Source organism: Prinia subflava, chromosome 7 (genome assembly GCF_021018805.1).
Source record: "Prinia subflava isolate CZ2003 ecotype Zambia chromosome 7, Cam_Psub_1.2, whole genome shotgun sequence".
Taxonomy (NCBI): Eukaryota; Metazoa; Chordata; class Aves; order Passeriformes; family Cisticolidae; genus Prinia; species Prinia subflava.
This window is the reverse complement of record NC_086253.1, coordinates 12,047,502-12,068,820: the sequence shown is the minus strand read 5'-3', so window position 1 is coordinate 12,068,820 and position 21,319 is coordinate 12,047,502. Positions and strand designations below refer to the sequence as shown.

General features: G+C 40.2%; 2 protein-coding genes across 7 annotated transcripts in view; one reads left to right on the top strand and one right to left on the bottom strand.

The window, feature by feature from the left end:
• The window catches only part of EVC2 (EvC ciliary complex subunit 2), a 64,167-nt gene extending 57,002 nt beyond the window's left edge, over window positions 1-7,165 (bottom strand). For all 4 annotated transcript variants that reach the window (XM_063401602.1, XM_063401601.1, XM_063401598.1 and 1 more), the window contains exons 1-2: window positions 6,953-7,165; window positions 3,609-3,663 (exon numbers count right to left, since the gene is read on the bottom strand). In XM_063401602.1, coding sequence (XP_063257672.1) covers window positions 3,609-3,663; window positions 6,953-7,165 — 268 coding nt within the window. The remainder of the gene's footprint in view (window positions 1-3,608; window positions 3,664-6,952) is intronic.
• Window positions 7,166-7,277: 112 nt separating this feature from the next.
• The window catches only part of EVC (EvC ciliary complex subunit 1), a 50,892-nt gene continuing 36,850 nt past the window's right edge, over window positions 7,278-21,319 (top strand). For all 3 annotated transcript variants that reach the window (XM_063401605.1, XM_063401604.1, XM_063401603.1), the window contains exons 1-7: window positions 7,278-7,448; window positions 10,512-10,622; window positions 12,988-13,071; window positions 13,576-13,808; window positions 14,775-14,859; window positions 17,054-17,152; window positions 19,335-19,472. In XM_063401605.1, coding sequence (XP_063257675.1) covers window positions 7,278-7,448; window positions 10,512-10,622; window positions 12,988-13,071; window positions 13,576-13,808; window positions 14,775-14,859; window positions 17,054-17,152; window positions 19,335-19,472 — 921 coding nt within the window. The remainder of the gene's footprint in view (window positions 7,449-10,511; window positions 10,623-12,987; window positions 13,072-13,575; window positions 13,809-14,774; window positions 14,860-17,053; window positions 17,153-19,334; window positions 19,473-21,319) is intronic.

Genomic DNA, 21,319 nt, shown 5'->3' with positions numbered 1-21,319 from the left:
TAATTCTATATAAACCAAATATAAACAGATATGCCAGAACCCTGTCTTAAACTGTATATTCCTAGCTAATTACCAGTGCTGGTAGGTAGACTTTGTATTGAATTTCAAAATGAAAACACAAAAATAAATATTAATATAGCTGCAACAGCTGGAATATTGGTGTAACATTTTACCTCTCACATTCCTGTAGTATTCACTCAGTCCCCTGTACGACCATTCCACCACCATACGAAATGACAAATGCACAGCTGATCAGAGCAGTCTCTGGTATTTAATGTTCAATTTTCTTTGCTGTTCTCCCTAGGTAGTTGCTTGCCACTCCAGCTTTGTGCACTATTGCCTTGGGTGGTGACATATTGCTCTTCTGGGCTTCCAAGCTCAAGGCACAGGCAATATGCTTAGGAAGGAGCGTCCCCCACTGCCAGCCCTCTCTGCATTCGCTTGCTGCTCAGGGAGTGCAAATTCTGAGGATCCAGCCTGGTACAAAAGGCACCTGCTGTGTAAAGAGTGTGGCAGCAGTGGTCTGCGTTCCTACACACTGGGGGTGGAAGGATGGGTATTCCAAGAAAAGAAATTGTTCCCCCACCATGGTCAGCACACCGTCCTTTGCTTTGGAAATAGTTCTGTGTATGGACACAGACCTGGCACAGCCCTGACCTCTGAACTCAAGGGCTGAGTCCTGAATGTGTCAGTGGCATCAACAGCCCAGGGTTAGAACAACACACACAACATCACGATAGAAGTCAAGGTGAAGGTTACTCTTGGTTACAGCAATTAAAAAGGATAACAGAAGATTAAAATAGTCTTACAATAGGTTTACATCAAAAAGTCCTGTATGTCCTTAAGGTTCCCATACCTTTACAGGCCAATCTAAGCAGGAAAATGCCAAATTACAGTAGGAAAGCAATGTTTGTGAAATTTCAAGTTCAGAATTAAAAATGAGAGCAAAAAAAGCAATTTAACTAAGATATTAATTCTAATTTATGGCTCTCAAGGGCTGAATATGTCAATTCAGATTCCAGAGTCTCACTTGCTTACCCACAACAAATTTATCAGCAAAACTTTGAACAATCTGTTTCAGTGGGGAAGAAGGGAGTTAACTGTATTCGTTTGCTATATTTTTGTTGTTGTTGTTATTCTAAATTACTCTTTGTCTTGAAAACCATCCAGGATACAAGATCCAATTTGAAGTCCTTTCAATTACACACAACAATGAACAGGCAAAGGTAGCAATTTAGGGTATTCAGTTTTGAATGTTGCCATTAGCTTTTCTTGTTACAATGTCAGAGAAACTATAGGCATCAACAAGAGGAAACAAATCTACTTTCCAGGTCTGTTTTGAATAAATCAGAGCAGACTCAAATATAGCTCTCAAAAACCCACTATGTTCCTCAGTCATAGGAATATTCTGGGGTTGTCTTTTCTCATCTTATGCAGAAACAACTTGGAAAAGCTTCCAACAGAAACACTGAGATCAGTGTGCTGTCACAAACCATTTCACACTTCAGCGCACTGCCAGTCTCAATGACAAAGGTTTTATGCAGAAGTTCCCATCTCTCTGCTTTTGCCAAAAACTTCTGTAGTAAAAACTAAAGAATCTAGTACTCTGATTAGGAAAATCACTAAAATCTTAAGTTTAAAATATGTTAAAAATCAATGTTTATCTAGAATGGGACAGTTTTCAGTTATAAAATCAAACATATATTTCAGTACTTGTAGCAGCCATTTAATACCTCATTTAATGCATATGTTTACCTACTAACAAAATGCCAGAATGTCACAGAATTACAGTCACTGAGTTTGGAAATGACCCTTAAGATTAAGTCCAAATGCAAACCTAGCACTGTGAAGTTCACCGCTAAATCACATCTCGAAGCACACATCTTTTAAATACATCTGGGGCTGGCATGGCGACTCAACCACTTCCCTGGGCAGTCTCTTCCAATGCTTGGTAACCCTTCCCATGAAGATATTTTTCCTAATATCCAAACTAAATCTCTTCTGGCACAACCTGAGGCCATTTTGTCTCATCCTGTCACCTGAGAGAAGAGGCTGACTCCAACTTCACCACAACCGCCTTTCAGGTAGTATAGAACACACTAAGGTCCCCCCACAGAGGCTCCTCTCCAGGTTAATGAACCCCAGCTTTCTCAGCTGCTTCTCAAAAGACTCATTCTCCAGACCCTTCACCAGCTTTGTTTCTTTCCTCTGGACATGCTCCAGCATCTCAATGTCTTTCTTGTTGTGAGAGGGAGACTGATGACAAGATTGGAGGTGTAGCCTCTCCACTGTCCAGTTCAAAGGGACGACATTTCCCTCGTGCTGCTGGCCACACTATTTTAACCACTAAAAAAATGATACTACATGTCAAAATCCTCAAATTTTTTTTTAGGGCCAGAAGGTTTTTCTTAAGTATAAAACCACACTCATTTCCTCTCTCAGTGGATGATACATGAATAATTTGCAACCCATCACAAAGCAGGATGCACACAGCAAAGATGACATTGGATAATCACTGGAAAAAAACAAGCTTGGCAAATCTGAATTACTTGCTTTCATATTTAAATTAATAAACTCATTTGTGAATTAGCCATGGCACAGGGCAAAGAAATAAGAGGTATCTCACTTGATGACTGCTTCAAAGCATGTAATTTCTTGGCAAATGCATGTCATAAAATCATCTCTTGGGGAACCATAGTGATGGAGAGAGAGGTTTATTTAACATACTGTGTATCCATGTTAATGTGCTATATGAGGACATCCTAACCTTTCAGGATACACTCATCTCCACCACACTCGGGTGAAGCAGAACACGATTTATAATACATATATAGACATTAAAGACCGGAGACTTAGGAAAAAGAGTTGATTTTTCTCAAATTTACACAAAGAGCCTGTGGCAGCCCTCAGATGCAGCTACTCCAAGCTCGAAGCAACTTCTCTAAGTTTTGGGGTACCTTGTTTCGATCAGATTAGGCAACAATCACTGGAGATGTTCATGTACCTGAGATCACTGACAAGAATACTAGATATCTGCTGTGAGGAGTACCAGCATCCCAGCAGTACCTCCAGACTCACTACATCTATCAGTCTTTAACCCACTACATCTAACAGTCTTTAACTTCTGTCTTTGGTCCAGGACAAAGTGTATTAGCCATTGCAGTTCCAGAGGTTTGTAAAAATAGCTTCAAGAATAGGTATTGCAACACTGCTGGTAAATGCACAGGGGTTCTGAAAATTAACAACATGATCAGCTTTAGGTAATCTGGGTTTTTCACAAACGTGAGAACTCTGGATATCAGAGGGTGCTCCCCTACACCATTAGGTTTAATACTGAAAAAGGGCTCCCCTGAAAATGATTCAGAGCAGGGTATGAATTGAAGCCTTCTCACAAGGGCTTCATTCTAGATGAGCCATTTAGGGAACCTAAAGCACCCTTGTGGTGTTCCTAAATTCTGTGCAAACCCTCCCCTGTAGCTCAAGACTGAAAGTCCCACTGATGTCAGCAGGCCACCAGGGTGCAGCTCCCAGCCCCTGCTCACCTTTACACCCATGCCCTGTGAGTTCTGGGACTCTCACAATGCTGAAAAGAGGAAACAGTTGCATACCTGCCATTCCTAGGCATCCCATCTCAGTCTGAAGCCACAGATCATCTTCAAAAACCTGGAAGAGCACAATTATAAAAAAAGAATTTTTTCATAAATATCTATTATTGAACTTTCACACTGAATTTATGCTTCACAATTACACAGAACCCCATCCTACAAAGCCTCAAGTTTTTCCAAATTAACCACCAGAAGAAACACAACATGGCTCTCCCACAGCTTGTTAAGGAGTATGAGGCTCTGCTGCCCAGTGTGGATATGCACACCTGGGGCTAAAATTGTACTTACACTTCATATTATCAGGATGAGTCCCTGCACAATAGTAGAGGTAAGCTAGCTATTAGTTTGCTTTCATTAAATAATCTTTTTTTGCCATTTCACAGGCATATTTGAGGACGCAGGAAAACCTGATCCCTAGGATGCAGCAGGAACGTGTCCATATTTGATGATCAAGTCCACTGACATTACACTCATTTTCCCTCCTGAGAACTACACAGAGCCTTTCAAAGGGGGCACATGCGAAAACTGCAGCTTGCAAGGCAATCTGTGACAGCCTCCTGCCTGTGCCTGGACCACAGAGACTGCCACAGAAATCACAGCTCAAAACATCAGTAGAAGAAACCGGTGTTTTTAAGGAGTTTTATTGCCCAGTGTTTTGGTCAAGATGCAGTAGTCATATGAGCAAGTTGTCATTTATCAAAAATTCTTCCTTGCAGGAGCTAATAGAGTTAGGAATGTGGGCTGATTAACAGGGATCTAACTCTGCCTGGTGATGTCAGCCACACTTGCTGTTTCTGTCTGCTGCCAAGCACTGCATGACAATAATGTTAAGTACTGACTTATGTCAACACCACTGTTACGTGCATGTTTCTTCTTTGCCTGCTCAGGGAAGCCATCTCTGATTATCACTAGAGCTGTAACTTTAGTTACCCTATATGAAAATATTTCTCACTTCAGACAGGACACTTTCCTTCAACATAACAGAAAATGCAAGGTATCTCACAAATTCAGATGCACCAGAAGCCCTAGGGTTTAAGGGAAACTCTGGAAAACACATCCATACAGGATTGGAAACAACTCTTTGAGAGAAAGAAGTGACTCATAAACAAACATGAGCATGTACATGCAGCAATATCTGAGCAGCTCTGGGACACAGCTCCCAGACACCGAGCTCCTCATTAGGGGCTATTTCCAAATACCTTGTTGTACAGCTCGTCCTGGTCTCCAGAATTCTTATACACAAGCTGAGGTATGGTAAAATTCTTTAATAGGATTATTAATTTATTTTCACTGTTTAAACAATCTGTATGACCATTAATTTTGAGCAACCAAGCACCTCAAGAACACAGAAAGAACAGGAAACTTCAGAATCAAGCCGAAACAAAAAAACTCTGATTAATAGATCAGACATTAGTAGTAGTAGTAGTAGTAGTAGTAGTAGTAGTAGTAGTAGTTGTAGTATTATACACAGAACCACTCCCTTCTGAGCTGGAGGGACCCTCACTGATCATTGTATTCCATTCTTGAATGAATGGCCTGTAAGGGGATCAAAACTGTTTGTGTGCCCTTCCATCTATGCATATAGACATGCAGCAACAGAAATCACGTTAAAAGAGTATCAATCCCTGCCAGGCATTTCTAGAGCAGTGTTCAGCCTTATCTCCACCAAGGAAATGTATACCAGCTCACTGAATTGATGTAATAGAAGTTTAGAACATGGATGAAAATATAAACCACCAATACAGTCTTTTATGTTAAAGGCAAACTTGTTTATAAATATAAATCCTAAATATTACTGTTAAGCATTAAATCAGCATATATATGAATTTCAATGTTAGATGTCAAGAGCTGCAACAAAAGTAACAGCCTGCAACAAAACTAGACTGTGGTTTAAGCATGTATAAAGACATGCTAAAAATGTGGCTTTCTAGCTAACAAGCTTCCTTTCCTGCTTTCTAGGTTTTTATTCCTGTGTGGTTTTACAACAGCTGATGTGCAAAATCTATGGTGTTTGCATGTCCATGTGTGTCAGCTAGAAAAGACATAATGGCACTCCTTGTTTTTCCTTCTGCCATATCTGACATTTAGTTCTCAGTGGAAAATAGAGCCCGGTATTCAGCAGGTGTCTTCCACTCTGCTGCAGAGTGCATCCACAATACCAGACGACAACACAAGGGGCTCCACATCAGCAAGTAGTGCCAATTCCATGGACCTGCACTCACATTATGCTTCAGAAGTAATTAATTTAATGCAATAATATTGTCAGGAAACTTTTTCCCAAGTTTTACATTAATTTATTCTTCTGGTAGAGTATGTTGGTGTGCTCTTTATTGGTATTCGGGGCATCCTGGTTTTTTGGGAGTGAGGTGTTTGTTTTTTTCCCTGCAATACTATTTCCTGTTTATTAGTCTTTCTGTAGTCCTACCACAAACTACCATCTGTGACTTACTCTAATCCCCACTGCACAGTAAGGTATTCTACACATGGGCAAAAGATAACTCTGTCAACACATTTTGAGATGGGTTGACAGCTACAAACCTAGATAAGGAGAAAGAAGGAACATATAGGCTCCATCCTAAAAGCTACTGCACTTCTCATTGGAGACTGACACCAGTGAGCAGAGGTGCTGTGACTAGATAAACACCAAGGGCATCTACTCAGAACCACAGCAAACCACAGGCACAGCATCATTAAGGTTGGAAGGGATCTCTGGAGATCATCCAGGCCAACCCTCTGCCCAGGCAGGGTCACCTAGTGCAGGTGACAGGAACACATCCAGGTGCGTTTGGAATGTCTCCAGAGAGGGAGATTCCAAGACCCCTTGGGGCGGTGTCCGTGCTCCGTTATCCTCAAGGAAAACAAGTTCTTCATGTTGAGGTGAAACTTTTTGTGGTTTACTTTATGGCCATTGCTCCTAGTCTCGTCCCCGGCTACCACTGAAAAGAGCCTGGCACCATCCTCTCGACACGCACCTTTGAGATATTTACATACACTAATGAGATCCCCTTTCAAGTCTTCTCTTCTACAGACTAAACAGGCCCAGCTCCCGCAGTCTCTCCTAGTAAGAGGGATTCCCCACATCCCTCATCGCTTTCGTGGCCCTCTGCTGGACCCTCTCCAGCGGCTCTTTATCTTTTTTGTACTGAGGACCCTGTCCAGAACCTGCCGGCCGCCTCACCACGCCGACGCCTTTCGGGCCGCTGTCCCCAGCCCCAGAGGCTGGGAAGCGGCCGCGGCTCAGCCAGGCCCCGCTCCCGAGCACAGCCCTCCGCAGGGGCCCGCGCCGAGCCCGCCATCCGCCGCGCCGGGGCCGCTCACCGCCCGCACACCGCGGGCACAGCGCTTACCCCAGTCCGACCGCAGGGCTCCCGGGGCGGGCCCCGCCCGGCGGCCGCTGCTCGGGGCCGAGCGGGCGCGGAGGGGCCGCCGGGGAGCAGCGCCAGCAGCAGCCCGGCCAGCGGCCACCGCATGGCGGCAGGCGGACCCTCCGCGGGGGCGGACGGCGCCGCGGAGATTTCCCAGGCGTTGCCCCAACTCAGGCCCGGGCTCAGCCGCCGCATCCACCCGCCATCGTTCTCCTCCCACCGCGGCGAGGGCGGGGGCGGACGGCCCTAGCAGCGGGACCTCCCCTCATGCCCTGCCCTCCCCTCGCCGCGGGCCGGGGCCCGTGCGATGGCGGCGGTGGAGGAGTGCCTGCGGGCCGTAGGGCTGCAGTTCTGGGCGGACTCGCCGCAGGCGCTGCCCGCCCTGCTGGCCCCCGCCGTGCTGCTGGGGCTGCTGCTGGGCGCCGCCGCCGCCGCCCTGCTCTGCCGCTGCGCGCTCGGGCCGCGCCGGGGCGGAGAGGTACGCGGGGCCGGCGGGGGGAGGCGCGGGCCGGCCGCGCCGAGGGGCTCGGGGCAGCGGGAGCCGCTGGCGAGGGTTTGAACGGGGGAGGGCCCGGGAGCGGAGGGCCCGGGAGCGCAGGAACGGGGAGCACAGGAACGGGGAGCGCAGGAACGGGGACCACAGGAACGGGGAGCGCGGCTCCCGCTGCACGGGGCAGCCCGGGGTGCGCCCGGGACGAGCGGCGCGCCAGGGTGCTCTCTGCAGCGGGCTAGGAGAGAGTCCCGTAATTCCTGCCACACCTCTGCTGGAATGGATTTCACTGCTTCCTTTAAATAGTTACTGAAAGAAACGGACTAGCTCTAAAAGGAGGCCCGTGGAAGTGTTTACGTGTTCTGAGTGCTGCCCCTCTGGCCGGGATCTCTAACATAGTGACCTGCAAGTTGCTTCTCGTAACCACCGCTCCGTGTAGGAGGCAGTGTTGCTTTTAGTGATAATGGAAGATGTACCCGGTTTGCAGAAGCTTTATGAGATAATTGAAAATAAACACTGATTTCCTAATTACCCTAAACCAGTAATCTTATTTCCAAAGTATTTTACAGACTTTTCCAAAGTTCGTGTTACAACACAGCACAGAGCATTAGTACTAACCCACAGCAATAACTTTGCACTGAGGGTATGCACATGGATATCTAAACAAATAAAGGAGTCTGAGCACTATTGATGGTTTGCTTGATGCCAAACTAACAGAGTTTTCTAAAGTGTGTGATTTTGTTAATAACATACTTGCTGTTCTCTTTCAAGTACTGTGGTTCGTATATCTTTATTTCATGTTTGTTTGGACTCAAAGATTGCGGAGGTAGCATGCACCCACCAAACCAGGCAGGCTCCCATCTGCCAGGCAGATACATTTTCTGAGAACTGTCATTGATTTATTTACTCTCCCTTCCCACTTAGACCCAGGTCATGCTGGACTGACTGGATGTGGCCGTGGTTGGCACTGGCACAGCTGAGGGATTTGGAGCCCTGCAGACAGTTCTGCCAGCCTGCAAGTGGGGGTCTGGTCTGGCTTGGTTTTTCACCACACCTTTTTTGAGCTGTAACAGCTCTGCTGCGTGTGTTTATCTGCTAGTGTTGATCATCATTAAACATGATATAGGAGACAAATTCTCTAGTTCGCAACAGCTTTTAAGTTGGAGGATTGAAGCTGTTTGAAGCCAGACTTTAGCCTAGTAATGGAAGCACTTCAAGAGCTGGATCAATGCATCCTATGCAAGTACAAGGCTTTCTGATTCAATTGCTCATTTTCCCTGCCTTAATAGGTGTATCTTTATTGTACTGCCACTACCAACTCCAATGTAGCCATGTACAATTTTATCCTTTATATCATCTATGTCAATAAGGAATGGAAGCTGTCAGTTGTCCCTGGTCTGGATCTTCAGATGCATTTAGATGTTTAAATGCCATTAAAATCAATGCTGCTGTCGTAAAAGGGTTATTTATTTTGGAAGAAAAATAAACTGCTTGCTGGTGCATACAGAGCACATTTCAGGGTGGAAAGGTTGTATCCTGCGGGTCTGATTTCCCCAATTGAACAGGGCAACCTTAGGCTCTTCCTTCTTCCCACCAATAATCTGCCCCACCGATGCTATGGAGCAAGCAGGTGCTGAACTGCACCTACTGCAGCCTTCTGTATCCAAAGTAAAAGCAGGGATAGCTTTCCTGAGGATGATGTGTTCCATCCCAAGCAGCTAAATTATCCTTAGCCTGGTAGCAGGACAAGTACCTGGAGTCTGAAGCAGCTTTAAGCACCACAGTAAGCAAACGCATTTGTCACTCAGCCCCAGTTAATCACTATTTTATACCTCTCAGCCTGAATCTGGGGGATTTGTATGCATGGAGGATGCGTAAATCTCTTATTTGTTGATTTATACATAGGATACCTTGGGATACTTTTAAGAAGAAATCTTTACCACGGTAACAAATAAATTACCAGATTGCTGAGGGAGATTTGTAGCTATGCTTTTCTCATAAGTAAATTTTTAGGAACCAACATCTGCACTTCAGCACATCTCAAAGGCTAATCCAACAGTATAATCTGAATTATTGGACCGTCTAAGATCCAGAGAGGTGACAGAGGCAAATCATAAGGAATTAAGTGTATTCCAAAGCTTAGCTGTTCTCTGTGTTCTGGGAAAATGGACTACTTTACATATCAAGTGGCCAAATAATTTAAGGTGAACCTTTTCATAAAAGAGTGACATGTATAGTGGCTGCAGCTGTGTCATTAGACTACATCAAAAAGTAGTACATCAAAAGTAGTCAGTGGATTGAAAACCTGAAAAAGAATTTTAAAAAATAGCCCATGTAGTGTGGCTGCCATCTTTTCCTTCACTAAAAAAAAAGAAAAAAAAATCCTTCCAATTTTGTGTTTGGAGGGAGGCACATTAGTATTGTTTTCTGATCTCTGTAGTGTGAAGGGAAGATCGTGTGTAGCAGGAGGTTTCATTTCCACACTGTATCTGTGTCCCTATGTTTGTGTTTGTGCAGTTAGGCCAATAACATGGGCTGCTTTTGGGGAAGGGAGGTGATGAACATTTTCTGATAGTTACTTCTCCCTGACAGGAACTTCCACACACATAAAGCTTCATTTAGGAAGTTTGTCTTATGGCTGAGGAGCAAAAATACTTAGCATTCTCTTTATTGGTGGTAATTATAGACAATTTTAGTTAACTTGCTGTAATTCAGATGTTTCAGCTCAGACCATGAGGTTGACTCCATAGTCTGTAGTATGACATTTTGAGAGCAGATGGATTGATTTTACACCTTCACGGCTTCTTAAAACTTTTTACATTAAAATTCTACTTCTGGAATGAAAATTTTAAAAGTTTATTTTAATTATTCCTTTCTGAATATGTAAAATTTTCATTCATTTTCAGATCGTATTTTTTTCAAAATTTGCACTTAATACTGGAACTATTTTCATGATGGAAACATGAATGTATCCAGGCTGCTGTCAAGATGTTTCCAGTTAATCTGCGTGATCTTAAGTGTTACATTTTATGTTTTCTCTTGGAATTTCAGAAAGATGATTCTCAAAGACTTCTGGAAAGCTTCAACGCTAATGAAAAAGAACATACACTCATGCAAAGTAAAGCAGAACCCAATACATCAAAAGAGGAAATGGTGCTGGAGGTAAAGCTTTGCTCTTGAGGGTGGATGTCCATGTTGCTGCATGTAACAGTGAGCATGTTCAGGGCCTGCTCCAAATTGTCTTAATTTTAGTGGGTTTGCAGAGAGATATTAAAAAGTGTTCAGAAAAAGTGTAAGATGGAGAGTGGGAGTTGATTGCTGCTTAGGAATGCAACCATTTCAAGCACTTGTTCCCCTTATGAATTCCATTTCTCTTGGGGCACTCTGGATATTTAAATCAAGATCCTGAGTTCTTGTTGGACAGAGGCCTCTTTGCTTTCATCTCTATGTTGTCGTTAGTTTCAAAAGGCTGATGGGATAAATTAACACTATGAACATAAGAAAAAGTTTGTAAGTACTGAAAGACCACTGTGGTTAGCTAGGATTGAAAGATAATTAGAGAATTTGTGAAAAAAAAGTAGAAATATAAACTTAACAACCCACCCTCAATGAACGCAACAAGTTACGTAAGTAACTTTTTTTTAATATAATCCCAAAATAACCCGTCCTACTGTGTAGTCATTAGATCACTGTCTTTCACTCAAAGCTTATTTGACTGCTCTTGCTGAAGCTAAAGATTGTGATTTAAACTGCTCATTTAAAAATGTGCAGTTCAGCTGACTCATTCAGTCTATTATATATAAATTAAATACATGCATAAAATGTCAGTCAAAACCAGCCAGTCTGGTGCTTAGCTTGTAACAAGAACTGATTTCAGGATTTCAAGAAAATGTTATCGTTATTTAGCTGTTGGTTTAAATCCTGACAGGTAATGAATCTTCCTTTCAGCTTTGTGATCAGGAGTGGTGACAAAACATGCTTGGTCATTTTGCTTATGTTAGAGTATAACAAGTGAACATGGGTTAGGTTATTTTTTTGAAATGTAAGTGTTGTGGGAGAACTTACACAATTTTACATCTTTATGCTTATTACCAGTGTTTTTGAAAACACAGTCTTTTAAAGGTGATCATTCACTACTATATCCATTTCTATAACATGGCTCATTTATAAGACATCAAGAAGTAACCTTGTTATTTTAGGGAACTTTCTCCCACCTATTTGTCTAACTACTAAAGTTATGTCTATTTTTCAAAAAAATTTTTTTTTCCAATTTCTGGAGGCTTTTGCTGTTACTAGCATCAAATTGACATTTTATGAAGAAGCATAGATGGAAAATGCTTTTAATTAGGTTAAAACATGTCAAAAAAACCCCAGGTATTTTCATTCTGAGACTTTCCCCATTGCAATAACACCATAATTACTGTATTAATAATAATTGTATGTTACTTACACTGTTCAGAAGCAGGATGTATTAGTTCTAGTGCACTGCAGTACAGCTTTATATCTTTGCACTGGCTGCTCTGTCTCCAGCCACTGCTCTGTCCACTCCTGTCCCTGAGGAGATGCTGCAGTGCTGGGATGGTCATGGGCAAATGTTCTACACTTTATCAGTAAACCCAAAAATGGAAATAAATGGAGATGAAAAAGTGCAATGGTAGAAGTCTAGTGAATTACATCGTTTGCTCTTCTCTTCATTTCTTTTTTTAGACTCTATTAATGCTTTGATATTTCCTAGAAAAAGCTGTGTGAAAAATCCTGTATTTTGACAAATCAGAGTCTTTCATTTCATATGACAAAACCAAAAGAGATAAAATAGGAAATCCTAGTGCTTGGATTTACACCTTTTATCTTCTATTTATAGCCAAACTTTTATTAAGCCATACCCAACTTCTCAAAACAAATTATGATCCCATTGTTCCAGTGCCTGGAAAAAGGCAGTAGCAGAAAGTCAGACTATGTGATATAGAAAATTGTGTGAAAAGAATTCAGTATCTATTAAAAGGTCTTTGGAAAAACATTGTTATTTTCTCTAGATTTTGGGTAAGGGTTGTATTATAAAAGTTCTTCCTGGGACAAAATGATGACTGGGTTTCCTTAATTTATTGTTTCTTTATTTAAATTGAAAGACAGAATTTATAGCCATAATTATAGCTTTGGAGCTTATTGTCCTTTAGCATTTTTTATTATCAGTCTCATTTGTAAAATCTTTAGTTGTTGCTAAGGGTATGGAGGTGGGTGACAAAACACAACATGAAAATACCTTGCAAATACCAGATACTACCTATTTTCTCCTGGAGAATGAAAAATATTTTGTAGCAGTGGTAATGACAAGAGTTCCCTTTTCAAGTTTTCCTACTTGGAATGAGTCTTATGAGAAGAATTCTTGCACCAAAGCAGAGCCAGTCAATAAATAGTTATCAATAGGAATGTTTAAGTTGTGTAACAAAAAGGAGCACACAATATTTACAGTGAAAAATTTCCAGATCTGCTGCTGTTCTCAAATGGTTTTCTGTTCTTTTCCATACAGGAAAGTGAATCTCCTCTGAACAGTAACATCACAGCATTTGCATTAAAGGCAAAAGTGATCTATCCCATCAACCAGAAATTTAGGGTAAGGTTTTAGAGTCTACTTGTAAAAATTAATGCCAGTCATTCTGTGTCAGAGTAAATTGCAGAGAGTAATGGAAGAAACTTTACTGCCAATCTGCTTAATAGGGATCTTTGGGTTTTTTATAGTCCATTGACTCAGGGCTTATTCTGTAAGGTGTCAGCTACTTTCAGCTCCCCCTGAAACCTGCCATGCTTTACATGGTGTCCAGTCAATTTTCACTGTATTTAAGAGAGCTTGTCTGCCCCTTAATATTAATGGAAGTTGGAGCCATAACAAGAACACCACAAGCATCTAAAAGGAAGAGAGAAAGCATGCACCAAGCAGCTAACTACAACAGAAGAATGCTTTCCTGAGCAATGCAAAAGCCTGTCATGTATATGGAAACACTTTCACTGTGTATAGTGTTTAACTTTTCTCTTAAAAGTAAACATTGAAAATTGATGTCGTGTTTGTTTCCTTATTGTGTTGTATTAATTGAATTTGTGAATTTCCTTTGACTTATAGCCTCTGGCAGATGGCTCATCCAATCCATCTTTGCATGAGAATCCAAAGCAGGCAGTTCTGCCTAACCAAGTGGTGGAGACCTCTATGTCAGGCAGCCTGGGATCCCTGAGCCAGGGGGACAAAGAGGACTGCAGTTCCTCCACAACAATACATTCCACAACAAGTGATGACAGATTTCAGGCTCGAGCCTTCCTAAAGGTGGCCAGCTTCTCTGAAGTGCTGACATGTGAGAGGTAAGCAGGAAACTTGCCCTTGTTTGGTCATTTGATGTGTCTTTTAGGTCAGTCACTAAAGGTGAGAGGCTGGGCATGAATGCACACAGTCACCACATCAGGACAGGGTTATCTGCTTATAACCCTAAAAAAGTTGTTGAGGAGATTAATGCATTAAGCATTTTAATTAATGCACATCAATTAAGTTAAGCACACATTAATATACTTCCTTAATACATTAAGGAAGTCATCGTGTTCTTTGTGAAATTTTGGGAATCAGAGCTGGCCAGAAGCTGTCTCATGAAAGGTGTATGGGTGTTAGGATAAGGAGATGCCTTTGTCACATCTCATGTGCTCAGTTCACATGTCCTGTGCACTGTACAATGCCATCTCACACTGCAAGGGCCTTGAGAACACTCAGTGCTCTGTCCTCTCCGTTTTAATGGGAGCTACTCGTGTCTTAGTCTGGGAAAACAGTTCCTCTCTGACACTGCTGATGAGCAGGTAGAGGTAATTGAAATGGACTGTGAGCCCTGGTTTCCTTTCAGCTGCCCCATGGTAAGGTACCCCTAGATGAATACATGTGTCTGCACTCTCATTAGCAAGAATAGGAAAATCATATTTGTGTCAGGGGGACTGGGAAAGGTTCCAGCAATGAAGAATGGTTACAAAATATCCACACTTATTATGTCTGTTTCAATGTAAAGCCATGTTTTTCCTGGTTGTATCTACTCATGCCTATGTTTGCTTTCTCTTTTTCTAGAGGAAACTGCAATGCCAACTTTATTAGGAGCACTGCTTTCTTACTTTTACATACAGAAATCTTTTCTGAAAAAGGAGCCAATGCAGAAATAAAGTGACTTCACTTTCTGTTTTGGGGCAGTGTTTTTAGGAGAATCTAGTGGTTAAAGGAAACTTATGTTATGTTGTCCTTTTGTATAACCATCATTTAGATTGCTATTAATGCATTTTTAATCTTTGTTTTAGTTTTGATGTTAAGCTCTGCCTTTGCAGTCTTACTTTAAAAGATCTCAGACGTCTTGATACTGAACTCAGAAAAGAAAAACATATGGTAGGTACTTATATCTCATTTATAGCTCAATGTTTTGTCAATCTTAGTTGAATATCAGTTTAGGAAATAACACAAACAGCTGGCTAGGTGGGATGTAGGGTAGCAGAGTTGCATTTCCATGTTATTGTCTTTTTTTTCCTCCTACTCTGCATATATATGAGCTTGCTAAAGAAGTAAAATATCATGAAGTATACTGGTCTGTGAAATACCAATATAGCAAATACAAAAATTTGGTTTTAAACATTACTCCAGAGATTAACATAAAGCACTTGAGACTCATAAAAAGAGGTAATAAATTATTTAATAGATGAGTTTGTCCTGAGGACAAACTTTCTTGTTTGTGTGTTGCAATTCCAAAGACTCAAAGCTTTTGGAATAAAATTGAAAGTTCAGTTTTTTACTGACTGAATCAGTACCATTGTGATAAGTACAATAGTTGTGATTTTGTATAACTGAGGGATTAAGGTACCATTTAAACCATAGATAACTACCTACATCAAGTCACAGCATCCAAAACTGACAAGGAAGGAAAAAAAAAGAAAAAAAGAGTACAATTAAAGCCACAGGATACTCAGTAATGATTGATTGTGGTGACTAGCTATGATCAAGTACAGCACCATTACTGCTACTGAGTTTCAGCTCAGTAAATACGAATGTGGACATAAAGTCTGTAGCATTCTCCTCTCTTCTTTTCTCAGGCTCTGTTTAAACAAATTGGTAACTTCTGCTATAATTTACTAAATCCACAGAGAATATTTAAAAGGGTGATATTTGCTGAACAAATTTCTACACAATGCAAAGGAGGAAACAGGAGGGTAAATCTGGGAAGCAATTTCTCATCTGGTGGATTATCCACATCTAGTTAGATGAGAAAGGGAACTGGCAATCAGATTCCAGAAGGAAGTTTAGCTTGATTGTAGAAGGTTGAACTTGATGTCAAAGTTAATCATCAATTTCTAAAGGAAGGTAGGTAGCAACATAGTGATGTAATCACAGAAACATGGAGAAAATGAGCTTTTAACTTGCTTTATTGCCCACCAGAAATCACCGCAAATGACTTTGACCTTTAGCTGAATATTTAAATAGCTTTATGTTTTTGCTAGAAGGAAAAAAAAAAAAAGAAAAAATAAACTAGAGAATAATTTCTTCCTTTCTCACTCTTCTGTCTCTGATTTCAATCTTTCTTGGCATCAGGTCTTAGGAAATATATCCTTTTCATTCAGTCTTCTTGTGAACCCTTTTTTTTCTTTTTACTGTATGTAATATCTTGGTAGAGTGTTCAAAACTCGCCAAACTCCTGTCCAAAACATTTGCAAGTGAGATCTGAAACATGACTGCTATATGGTTTTCTCTTCTACTGAGTTCTAATTATATTTTCCGGGTTTTGCTCACCTGACATACTGGCTTCATAACTGTTTTTATATGTAAATATGTATTAATTTATGTTTTTTATATATTTTAAGCAGGCAAGTTCTGTGTCATGTTGTTTTCAAGATTATGAGGTACAGGCATGTGGCTGTTAAATTTCACTTATTTTTATTTCCACAATAAATGGAAATTGTTGCAGCACTCAGTAATGAAGTGAGTTAACCTTACACTGAAACTGTAATTGAGGCAAGATGTAGAAAGCTTAAGCAAAGGTTTTCCCAGTGTTAAAAAAATTCAAAAACATCTTAAAAAAAAATACAAATGGAAAATCAGTATTTTTTCTTGCAAGAGAAGCTAGCTAGAACTTGAGATAGTTTCTTTTGGGTTATGTACAAAAATGTTTGATGTATCATGTGGCTGACAACAGCTGAAGTCAGAGTAATGAGTCTTTAGTATCTTTCAAACAGTTAATATCTTCCAGTTTAGGGCTTCATTAAACTTAAAAAACCTGGGCTTTGTATTTTCAATCAATCTGCATTTTCTCCAGTTACAAGTAGTTTCAAATGTGTCTGTCTGGTTACAAGGATATATGAGATTATGTGTAACACCATCTTCCAATATCTCACAGAACCCAAAACCAGAGAATTTTTCACAGTGGAAGTAACGGAGAGTTGCTGGTGATTTACCTGTTAATTTAACTGTTGTTTCACTTATGACTCACTATAATCTCCCTGATTGATTTAAATCAGCAAAAGTTATCACAAAGATGTCCTTACAATGTCGAACAGGCACTTAATCTGGGTTTTGGTTTCTTCCTTTTAAACAGATGTTTATTCAGGTTTTCAAGATATACCTCACAGACTTCCATCATAAAAAGAAGATTACTGATGGTTTGTTGAAGAAGATCCTTTTAAATCTGGAAAATGTAAGTGGGTTTCTTGGTTAATATGTAAGACCACACAAACTAAGAGTTACCACAGCAGACCATTTCACCTACTGCTTTTGAACAGCAATGTCATTTGCAATCTATTTCTTAAGAAAATTCAAAGAAACTCCCTTGTTACTTGATTTTCTCCATTACCTTGTATGCTTTTTCTCTTTGCTGCTGTATGAAGTGATCTGTGTATTCTGTTAAAGATAAAATATTTTGTCGTTGAATCCATTGAAACCAACAGAAAATTTTGAACCTTATTCACTCAGATTTAATAATTTCTAAGTATCAGGGGCTTTGTTTGGTCCCAGGTATCATTGCTGATAATAAAATTGCAGGAAATAAAGTAGCACTATGAAGCTTCAGGCTTTCATCAGGGGAAAATGCACTTATTTTCCTCATCATCCTTTTTTCTTTCATGTACTTGTATAGAATTCCATATGCCACTTCTGAACTGGAAGACATATATTGACAGTCAATGTGCATTTCAGGTAGAGTCACAGTACTATTTTTGAGGTTATTAGAAGGAACAAAAACCTTTACAAAACTGTAGAAAATAGGAGAGCTATTGGCTTCACTCTCCAGTTCAGAGTCACAGAAAAATCTGGATTGAGCAGCACATCTCGAGGTTGTCTGGTCCAGCCCTCTGCAGGAAGCTTTGCTTTATGTGAGGTTATCCAGTGCCCTGCCAGTCCAAGCCTTGAGTGTTTGTACTGAGAGCAGCCTCATCACAGTACCAATTATGCTTTTCTTACATGTAGATAGAATTTCACATCTAGGCATTAGTCTATCACCTCATGAGCTCTAGTTGCTGAATACTTTGTGCAGTCTAACAATCTGTGAATTACTATCAGGAATCTCTGTAGTTGTACCCTAGGATTCATATCAGAATGTATTTTGCCTTAGAGCACTCTTCTGCCTTAAATCCTCAGGTTTAGTATTAGAGCTTATTGTGTTTACTACATGAAAAGTGAGATTGGATGTGCAAAATCCTTTTACTGGTGGTCTTCTGGGAATGACTTCAAATTATAAACAGCTAATCTAGAATAGGCATGTTTCCTGATAGAACCTAATCCTCAGTGAAGTTTGATGGCATTGGTATCCTCACGCCCCTAAGCTGCTGCAAGACAAGGACTAAATCTGAATAACTAGAAGCAATAGTTGCCAAAGAAGTCCAATTGTTTAAGTGCCAGTAGGGAGTTTCTGTGTCCTATATGATGGAGAGAAATATCTTGTGAATGTGAGAGTCTCAGAGGTGGGATACCATACAAGGAACAAGGCTGGTTATGACCACCATGTAGAAGAGATGTTGGCAATACAAGCATTACATGGATTATTACAGACAGCATTTTCCTCTTTCAATTCTGCATCATAAAAATTCATGGGGTTTTGATGAAATTGTTAGTGAAGCTTGTCAAACTCTACTTACATTTCTTTAAGGCACAAGGATATCAAGTTAATGCATTGACAGCCAGAAGTGGATGGTATTAGAAGTCAGTACTTGCTATGCAAGGCATGTTGTAGCAAAGGAGGAACCCCTCTTTTGGTATCAACTTACTAAGCAATGACAGCAGATTAGTAATTGTCAGCAACATCAACTTTCAGAAAAAACCACCCTGGTTTCTAAAGGACTGAAAAACTGTAAAACCTCATGTAATCAGGCAGCCTATAATGTGTCCCTTGTGAGCATTACAGGTGTGTTCATCCATGTGTGTTCATCCAGCACTTTGCAGGAATCACTATCTCATTATCACCTGGATACTTACCTAAGCTTTTAAACACAGCATGTACACTCATAGCTGCCATTTAAGATGGGGCACATGCATTAAAATAAAAATATTTGTAGATAGATTCCACGGGTTATTAGTATAAAAGCTCATGAAGCAGTGTTTACTAAAACTTGAATTCAGCAGAGATGGACTACGCTCACATCCTGACTGTGCTCACATCCTAGTGGAAATGTATGTATTTGTATTAGGTTTAGTTCAGAGCTCCCATATATCTGGAGATTTCCTTGCTTGCTACAGAAGGCACATTACCAAGATACAGAACTTTCTGAACACTCCTGTTCAGCTTCCTTAGCCATGAGCCAGAACTGACATACAGATTGACTCCCAAATGTAGAAGTTTGGTCTGTTTTTCTGTTTAACAAATCACTTGATTTTTTTTTCCCCAGGATTTTGAAGAATTACAGAAACAACTTGACTCTAGACTCCAGAATACTGAAATGTCAGGAGCCCATAATTCAGAGTTCCAGACTCTAGAAGACCTAGAAAGGAGGGAAAGGGAATATTCCGAGCACGTAATAGATAATGTAACTTCCTAATTTTTTCTAAAATTTTATTTTAATGTTATTCTTTTAGTGAGGAGTTCTTTAATGCAATGGTTTTGTTGAGTACAGTTAGTCTGTTGAGTCCACAGTTAGTATTTTATATGTGTAGGAGTCCTGAAAATATTTTTACTTTGCACCAGCAGAATATTTCCAACAACCTTTGGGTGTCAACATGTTTTTGTAGATAAAACATTTATTATGTTTTTTGTAAAACACTACTGTTTCATTAGCTGAGAAATGTCTGGTGCTTGTCTGATGATAAGATCTATTTCAGGCCTATGTATAGCCTGACTTTTAGGAATGTTATCCTAGCACCTTGCTTTTATCAATCCCCATAACTGAGTAAGAGAGTAATAAGAGACTACAGGGTTTTTTTAGCTGAAAGAAATACTAAGAATATAGTTGCTGGGCAATGTTTTGGTATGTTTTGTGCATTTACTTTGGCAAAGCATTTTTCTTTAGCAACTTTCCGCATGAGAATATATTTACATTTTTTGATGTGACAATCCAGTTTGATAGCAGGCATTTGATTTTCAATGTAAAGATTTTTTTTCTCTAAAGTAGGTTCACTGTGTCAGTATAGCTTTAAGGCTATAAAATTGGAGGTTAAGAACATTCTATGTATTATTTTCCAGTAAATTGAGTAGTATTCTTCCCAGCCCAGTTTCTGAAGTTTGAGCAAATTGACTGCTGATGAAAATAAGAGAGTGACAGCTCTGTGAGCTGCCTGTGCTGATTGACTGAGGCACTTCAGCCCTGGACCAAACAGCCCATCACCTCAGCCTTGACTCTTTTTCATACAGGAGTTAAATTTTTAAATGTCTGTTGCTTAAATACTTCACTGGGAATTTTCTCAGCTTTCTTTAGATTCCCTGAGCCCTTCACTTTTTAGTGGAAGTCCTGGTAACATTGGAACATCTGTGTTAAGTTTCTTTTGTACTTTAACTTTGCTCAGTGGAAAAATGATTGTTTAGAGTTTTCCAGAGTTAGTAATGTAAAAATAATTGCTGGCAACCTTAGTGAGCAACATGAGGCATTTATTCATCAGCAGCAATCATCCTTCGGTGGGTCTGTCACTCTTGTGCCTGCAGATGCTTTTCATTGTATTGAAAATAATTTCCCTTTATGCAGATTTGTACAGATCAGTACCTTGAACTAATCTACTCTTCTGCTGAGAATATAAAGAGTTTTTTGCCATACTTACAAATGCCATAATCACAGTTTTGTCCAAACTCATGGATACTTAATAGAGATCTTGGTGATGGATGCATTTTTTACCTTTATGCCTATGACTAATCCCACAGAGCACAGAATATTGACAGTTGTGCACAGCCATGTTTGTGGGATCAGAACCTAAAACTAGGGATTGGCCATACAGTAATCTATCAGAATTGGCACATACAGTGTGCCAACACTGCATAAAGTACTTAATTCCACCCAGTAAAGTGCTTATGTAGCATTTAGCTGTAAAAGGCTTTGATGGTGTAAAACATCAGTAATAATTTTCAGTTTTTCTTTTTTTTTGTAAAAATGTTGTTTGACTAGAATACCTTCTCCTACAGCTAAATAAACTTCCCAGAATAAAAGGGATGCAGTTTATCTTCTAGGTTTTTATCATCAATATTAAAAACATTATAGGCTCTTATAGATGCAATGGGTAGAGAATTACCAAATTCTTAGCTAGTTAAAAAGAATGACTACAGTTATTTTAAAAGGTCAGGTTTGACCTACTGGTTACGTGCCACCACCAATATATGATATATGTATATTTTAAATATATAACATATATAATAGTCTCTTTAGCTTTGTGAATTGTTCAATATAGCTAA